This window comes from Pterocles gutturalis, unplaced genomic scaffold (genome assembly GCF_000699245.1).
Source record: "Pterocles gutturalis isolate BGI_N339 unplaced genomic scaffold, ASM69924v1 scaffold43636, whole genome shotgun sequence".
Lineage (NCBI taxonomy): Eukaryota > Metazoa > Chordata > Aves > Pterocliformes > Pteroclidae > Pterocles > Pterocles gutturalis.
The window spans coordinates 1-8,562 of NW_010104532.1; the positions used below are offsets into that span (position 1 = coordinate 1).

At 43.9% G+C, this 8,562-nt stretch overlaps 1 protein-coding gene across 1 annotated transcript in view; it reads left to right on the forward strand.

The window, feature by feature from the left end:
• Positions 1–117: 117 nt before the first annotated feature.
• Positions 118–8,562, forward strand: part of LOC104471676 (gamma-crystallin 1-like) — a gene marked incomplete at its 3' end in the record, with an annotated part of 26,685 nt that continues 18,240 nt past the window's right edge. The window contains 1 exon segment of the mRNA XM_010087100.1: positions 118–188. Coding sequence (XP_010085402.1) covers positions 118–188 — 71 coding nt within the window.

The following is an 8,562-nucleotide window of genomic DNA, read 5'->3' on the forward strand; positions in this document are numbered from 1 at the left end:
CCCGCAGCACCCCCGCGCTCGGGCCTAGGCCGCGCCGCCATTTTGCGCCGCCACCTCGGGCCACGTCCCGGCACTGAGGGGAAGCTCCCCGCCCTCACAGGGGAAGGGAACTCCGACATGCCGCCTTCTCAGCCGCCGTGGCCTCATCGCCCTTCTGTCTGGAAGCGTCTAGCTTTGAGACCGAGCCCGTGAGGTGCTGTTGCCGCCAGCTGGTCCCGGGCACGCAGAGCTAAAACGCTCCTGAAACGCCTCAGAAAAGCCGAGGACTGTTCTGAAGGACGAATCTCACCCCAAAGTTAGGGTTCGATCGTCTGCAGAATTCAGCACCTGACTTACAGCTTTCACCTGCAGAAAAGTGACATTTTACAGACTATTAAAAGGATTTTTTTCCTTAAGTAATTTACATTTCAGTCCAAGTTAATGCATTGCTTTCCAGACCCCTTTGAATTTGTCTTCAAGAATTTGACATTGCATGTGCAGAAGTGACAGATCTGTACAGATGTGTTAAGTATTTTAAGGAAGTAACACCTAAGGAAAAAGCAAAATAGTCTGAAGAGCAGCAATTTACAGTGGAGGTACCAGAGGGTATTTGCAATACAAACAAAGCTGGTAAAAACACTTCTAACCTGCTGCCACAGGTAGAATGGTAGTGCTTTGCAAGAGTCCTAAATCCTATTACTGTTTTATGTGGTATTTTTTAGTACCTTAGCTGATCGGTGTCAAATCATGTGAATTATTAAATAAAATTATTACTTCCAACTTAATTAAGTAGCAGGTTGACAAAACACCTTCCACAACAGCCCTGAAAATCAGACCTGGAGTAGAGGACAATGCTGCAGACACACAGACCTGGCTGTTGCTTTATTTCTTGCTCTGGGGAACCCGTGACTGGCATTAAATGCTCTATGGTGCGGGGAAAAGACTTTAAGTATCCTTCTCTAATACGTATTGTGTGCGCCATGCATGATAAATTCCACAGTTCGAGGGCCCTAAACTTACTAAGTTTACTAAGCACACTGGTCAGCAAATTAAATTAACAGTGTACAGCTTAAAACCAATGACCCTTTCCCACACAGCCCTTTTTCAACAGTGGAAATATTTGCCAGGTGATATGGCAGATGTCAATTACTAAAGTTTCAAAAAGTGATTGGACAAGTTTGTGGAAGTAAAAAACAAGCAAGGGCTATTAACTGCCAAGACAACACTTTTTGCTCAAGGAAGTCCTGAGCTGCACATCAGTGGAGAATGAGGAAATATGCTGAGAAAGTTTGATGCTTGCCTGCCCAGGTCTTCCATGCCTTCCCCAGGCATCCCCTAGTGGCTGCTACTTCCCGCTGTCCCCAGAAGAGCACAAACAGTGCCACCTCCCCTCCCTGCCTTGCAAGAATACAGAAACATTTCTTGGTTTTGGGGAAATTGCAGGGGTCAGTTCACCGCAGGGTTGGGGACCAGCCTCATTTCTGGAAAGTCACTTTCTTCATCAAGGTATCACCCCTGCCACATAATAGGAGTCAGGTTGGGTTAGCAGGACTTTGGGTCAGTCCTGGTATGGCTATGTTCGCTTTTGGAGGCCACTTTTCACACTCACCTAGCCATACCAGATAAGCCCTTGGTATGTGTAACTGGAAGAAAGGCAGGCAGTAGATACACGTTTCTCAAAGGAGAACAAGTAGCAGCTCTACTGGAGACCAAGGGTTGCCGTGATGCCTGCGAGGTGGATGCCCTCAAAAATCAAATACAACTTGATTACAAGCCTTGCAGCTGTAATGAAAGGTGGGGAAGCGCTCAGCTTGGTACTCCTTTTGCCATAGAATTAATGAGAATGGCCATAAGAATCTAATGCTGCTAGGAGGGGCCACTTCCCAACTCATCCTCCCTCAGTGGCTGTCCACCAGGCTTTCCACTGCTATGGCAGACACAGTAGGTGGCAGAACCAGACCCATGTCCATCACCTTTACCCCTTGTATCTGCCTAGGCACATACCTAAAGCTTGGGCTTTGGAAAGAGAGTGGCAAAATGAAGTAAGGAAGAGAAAGCACAGCATAAATTCTGTAAATACCAAGTAGGCTTCTTCCTGTAAAGCATGTATGTCTCATGATAATACATTTGCCTTTATGTTTTCTTAAGCCATCACAAAGAGAGGTAACATTATGATCATGTCTCATAAACACATTCCTATTGTTTACTAGGTAATCAGTAAATAATATGAGAAGTACATTCCCAAGGATGGGAATGGCTCATCCCATTCAGAACTATAGCATGCAAACCTTCCTAATGTACAAAATCCAGTAGCCTCTCACTGACTTGTTAGTCATCATTATGCATTGGCTACCATCAGCAACCCTGTGCAAGGAGTGCCCTGTATCCATTGGAAGGACAACAACAGGATTTAGTAAGTCATGTTGGGATTTCTTGGCTGTTAAGAATCTCTCCTGATACTGTAAGCAAAAATATAACATTGATGAAAAAACAAGTAGCAGGATCCTTGCTATATGCCATAAACACTGCAAATGGAACCCCAGATGGGCTCTTAGGAGGTACCAGGTGTAGTTTTTCACCATTCCATACAGTGGAATGCTGGAACAGTGGAAGCTGATAGCTTCTTTTACAAGCAATTAGATTGATCAGAAAACCCAGTGAATAGTCTCTGCCTCCCTTATTAGTAAGTCTTCTATGTTTCCAACTAGCCACTCAGCAGTGAAACTTAATGACTAGAAGTGTAAAATGATCATCCAGCTTGAAACTGATAACCCAACTTGAAGGTGCAGGTTTAACCTCTTTGTGTTTTGTTTTCTTTCAATTTCTCTCAGCTCAGCAGCATTGTTTCTAAGCAACAGGAGAAAGCTGCAGTCCTGCATGAAGCCATAGCCTAATTTCCCTGGCACACAAAATGAGTGGCAGAGGCAAGAAAGGAACAGCAGCATCAAGAGGGAATTCCTCCTCATAGATATCTGAAGTCAGAGAGTCTCCAAATCCAGATCCTGAGGCCTATTCCAAGAGTTGATACAGGTAGTGCATGATTTCTTCTGTACACATATGAGAGAGAGAATAGGGGGACAATATCCAGTCACAGAGAACTTACTAGGTGTGTCATTACTTTGTGTATTATGGAGCAGAGGACTGTGCTTTGATTTTACAATAAGTCGGTGGGCCAGGTGCTGGCTGCTCTCTGTGCTGTATCCTGTCAGACCAGTTGTTACCTCATCTCTTCCAGACTGTCCTCTTCATAGACCCTCCTTACCCTCATTTTCAGTACTGTGCATGTTGTCTTCTCTTTCTTGACTAGATTTTTCTTAGCTTCTGTTGCAATCCTACCTGGAAAGTGGCTTTGGCAAGATTTTTATAGGGGGTCTCCAAGAGTCCCATACTCTTTATCTGCAATTCAGATTTGCTCAGACAGAGATACTTGGTAGGATGCATTTTTCTCTCTCCTAGATCCCATTGAGCTTATGTTACAGTGACAGCTAGAGTATGGAAAGAAAATGCCTGCAGAAAGAGATTGAAAAACTCCTGTAAGTAGCAATTGCCCACAACTGCCTTTGTTACATTTGAGATGGACTTGTTTTCATTGCAAAGGGTTGTACCACCTAGCTGGATGACAACTGGAAAGCCTTAGTCTTCTCCTGCTGTAAAGTATCAACAGACTTCCTTTGAGATGCTCTTCATTTTCTTACATGCAGTCTGCAATGTGAGACCTGGCTGCATACATGACAGTAGAGATACCACAGCCCAGAACTTGCTCTCTGTCAGTGGGTGTGACCAGAGAGTTGAGGAGTTCCTCCTTTACCATGCAGCCAGTGCAGCTGCTATAAGGAGTCTCCTAGTTCATGCAGCAGTATCTCAGGCTCTTTGGTGCAGAAGACAACTCTCAGGGGATGCAAGCAGTGTCCCCACTATTCCATACAAGTCCTGTGCCCATCTTCCCTAGGACTGCTTTCATGGATCAGTCATATGTAGTCTGTGGAAAGACTGCAGAATCAAGCCTCCTCTGAATGAGAAGAACAAGCACCTGTGAAGTATCTCTTTAAGTCTCTTGGCTGTACAGTGAAATCCTTCTGTGAGTCTCCAAGCTTTAAATACTTTGAATCATATTTGTAGTTCTTCCTTCATTTTGGAGCCTTTGGGAAAGACAGCAGTGTGGTTTGAGAGAAGCTAAGATCAGCAGTGATGCATAAAACTAACAGCTTTCCTACTTAGGAGGTGTCTGTGAGAAATCCTGGAGCAGATTCCTAGTGCTGAATCATAGCAAATTTAACCCTGGTCTCGCACTAGCTTTAGAGTAATCTATTACATTTCTTATGCACTGCATTGCTTAGAACCAGTTGTGATTCAGTTATTTTCTTATTTTAAGGGGAGATTATGTTGGCATCAGACTACGAGAAAATGAATTTGATCCAAGAGGCCAAAGGCAACCTACCTTTCTAGGTGAGATGGTAATCACCAGACTTGTTACTTCCTATCTTCCAGCTGCAGAGATACTGAGAACTCTGAAGGATGGCTGTTTGATGGCTCTAAATAACGTGTTCCTACAATGATCAATAAAAGACCATTACTGAAATGAGTAAAGAGATTGGCTGTGAATAGCATCCCAGTGTAATGTACCCAGGATACTTCAAGTTTTTGCTGATTTTTCATCAAGACAGACCTCATTCATAGAGGACATCTGATAAAGTTCAAGTCAACTGATCAAAGGGAATTCTTCACAAACTAAAGCTGTCTGTGCATAACAAAACATCTTTCAGATAAGCTGAGAAAGTCTGTCTGCGTGTGTTTAAAACCCCTCAAGCCTCAGCAAGTGTTTTACAACTGGTGAGGTACCCAGTATAGTTGAGACAATGCTGGGCTTCAGCCCATGTTGCCCTGCATTTCAGTGGTCTTTCTGTCATCCCTCGGTGAAGCAATTATAGTACAACAAAACACATAAGGTTCTTCTGTCTTTCCAGGTCCACTTCAACTTAGCCTTCAGTGTTGCTTTGTTGTGGCTAAGTGATTTGGATGCTCAGACTGCACTGACAAGAGAGAAAATGCGAGTATTGCAAAGCTAAGGCCCCTGCTGTTGCAGTGGGTTATACCAGTGTGAAAATGGAGTAAAAGGAGCAGTGAATGAGCCCAGGACTACTTTTTGCATTTATAACACCAGGCTAATAATCTTCTTGTTCAAAACACTATACAGGAATTTTGCAGCTCACAGTCGATACACGTATCCCAGCTGAACTGAGAGAGAAGCTATGATCTTATCTTCATATGATGGAATATTAATGGTAAGAGGGCAAGAAAGATAGCAATATCTTTTGCTCTATGGCACCTGTCTAGGAACACTCCCTGTACCCTGGATGTTTCTGATCATTGAAAGCACAGTATACAGACAGTGCAAATATTACAGATCTGTCTGGTTTTTATCAGGTAGCCATTAAGTTTTGCTCAGCGTTAGAAAACCAAATAGGCAGTTTCAGTAGGTGGTCCTGTGTATATATAGGTTACTTATCTTGTCTCACCCATGTGCAAAACGGTGAGCAAGTTTTAGGGCCAGATCTCAATAGATTTGTACTAGCAGCATGAAACAATACTAGGAGTTTACATGAAAGCCATTTCAGAGATCAAAAGAAGGGGATATGAGCTACTCCTGAGAGCTGAACCTCTCTCTTTACCTGTCTTCACAGAACAGCATTCCTGTTGAAGAGATCTTTGAGATTTACAGCATGAAGCCCTCAGCAACACACTGTCAGAGCTCTGCAAATGTGAGTGATTTGTTGTTTTTTCAGCATCTCTAACAGCAGTCCGAGTGAAAATCTCTCTTACCTGTAGTGGCCTGGTCTAGCATGTGGTACATTGGGCTGGCATTCTGGGAATGCGATCCACATATGGATTATATCTCTTCTCACTCAGAATAAACACTGTTGAACTATTCCCTTCTCGCATCTGCCATTATGGCTTAGAGCCTTGTAGTGGCCTTTCAGCATCATAATGAGGTGTAAAGCCTCCATGTGCAGTTGTAATTGTCCATGGGGTACTTCATCCCTGCTGCTAGTCTTGAGGGTGTATGTCTGTCAAAGCTGCAGAGTGCAGCACGTTTCTTAATTGGTTGCACATCATATGCTGTGAGGGTCTGTTATTACAGCTACTGTTTATTCCAGCTCTCCCATACTAATAAAGGAAGGGACTTCATTCTGTGGAAAGCAATCACTACTGTTAGACCAATAGTGGTTGGGGATATGTGGATGATAGCTGGCAACATCCTACAATAAAGTCTTATGTATCTCCTTGTTACAGCAGAATATAAGCATTCAGGTAGCATTCAAGACCACAGGCTAGGTACAGAAGTGTGAATTTTATCTGAAGTTAGTGCTTTGCTTTGGGATTTTCATCTGGCTGCCAAAGGTGTACTTTGTCTGTTCCCAGTCTTCTTCCCCAGTCCACTCAGGCTTCAAACCAGAAATCATCAGGGGACAATACCTAACCTTTGCTAGCTCCTGACTTCTGGCCTTGCCTTGCACTGCTTGGCCTGACCAAGGAGCCAAAGTTGCTGTGCTGGGCAGTATACACTGTAAGCAGTTGTATAAACAAAAAAACCTCTCCCTACACAGCCCACCTCTTTGCTACAGTTTTTCTGCCCTCTTCTTTTGTATGGACTCTGCAGATTCTTTATGGGATCCTTGACTCATTCCTTTGTAAGCTGATAAATCTTCCAGCTAAGAAAGTATGCTGTAGGTCTGAGATAAGGCGTTCGTCAGAGGAACCAAAGATGTGAAATTTGGCTAGAGACCTTTAGCCCTGCAAGACAGAGATTTCCTTCCATACCTTCATATTATTATGTAAGCTGCTTAGCAGAGTGTGCCAACACTGCAGGTCATGGGGTCATGATCAGGCAGGTTCATACAATCAGTGCCAGCTAGCTCACAGAAGGGCACTCTGACTTGCATAGGCATTACATGACACTATTCAATGAGATTCAGTATCTACATCCTAGGAGTCCTTCCTGGATCTCAGTAAAGGATCAGAGATGGCACATGCCAGAGAGCCTTAAATTCTCCTTTTATTGCAGTGTGAAAAAGGGGAAAATAAGAAAACAGTACTAAGCTAATTTTTACTTCCTATGGAAGATGGACACAGATTAAACAGAACAAACCAGCAACTCTGTGACTGCAAGGTCATCTGTGTTATCTGTGCACTTGCAGGGAAAAGATGCTCTCAAGTCTGAAGTACCCTTGTGCCAAAGCATACCATAGCAACAGAAAAGTTGCACAAGGTTTTACAATTCAATTATTGCAGAGATAAGAGGTGACATTACCCTGACTTGCAGATTAGATTAGACTACTTGACTTTGGACAAGTCAGTCTCTTGTCCTTGTCAATCTGTGGCACAGTCTGGGTCATTATTTGTGGTTAAAAAGCCTCCAGAGAGGAGGCTTTGTTTCCTTGGGCACAGTACTCTGACAACATGGCCGGCTGTCAGCCCATATACCAGAGTTGTTTGGGTCTAGTCAGCTCTCGAGAGAGGCAGCAGAGTGTATGCCTCCTGCTTCCCTTCATCTCAGATTTCTAAGAGTGTATTTACATAAGCAAAAAAATCCAATACTGTTTAAGACCTCTTCCAGATAAGTCACATCCCTGCTCTTTGGGAATGAGATCTCCATGTGGAATGATCCATCAGGTCTTAGGGGACTTGTAACTTGCCTGAGCAGTTTTAGACATCAGTACAACTTCTCCATCCCCAGGTCAAACACCTTTCTATTTATATTGAGCATAAATTGCAGGGTTCACTGCTTTCATGCAAGTTCACATGTGGGTGCTGTGCTAGGTGTAACTGGCAGAGTTCAGGCAGCAAGGGCTGCAGTGAGACCTGTATTTGAAGACACCATGAACTGTCCAGTGCTAGTCAACTCAGAAACCCATGTAACCAGCCAGGCATGAGCCAAAACTTCAGCCAGAGGAGCGCATAGCACCTCTGCTCAAATATATTTAAGAAAGCAGCAGCAGCTACCAGGGAAGGAGACATTGGGACACATGTAATGAGGTGTACAAGGTGACTATTAAGAGAGACATACTCTTGGAAAGAGGCATCCCCTCCATGCCATAGCCTGAAGGGACAAAAGCACAGAGGAAAAGTTAGAAGTACAGAGAAATGCCACACAGAAACCATTCACACAAACCCAACCTCCTTTGCTGCCCATCACCTCACAGAAGGAATTGAGACAGAGTGTAATCATGAAAAAACAAGGGAAGTTGAGTCTAGGCAGGGGAGGAAAGCTGCTTACTATATTTAATTGCTAGACTTCAGCCTCTTGATGCTTCCCCCTCATTACACCACCACTGGGATCAGAAACCTCTAGCAGCGTAAGGGCCACTTCTAAAATCCCTGCTCCCTCTTTTTAGTCTAGAAAGTCACCTATTAGATGCTAGAATATTTGAATGATGTGCTCCTGGGTTTAGAGGTTTATGAAGGCTTTATATTGGCATGCCTCTTTCTGGCTTAAATGCCTGGCTGACCATAGACTTCATGGTTCCTTTCTGGCCTGCAGACTGGTGTGGGCCTTTGCCAACGCAAGCAAAGTGATAGCGTAGG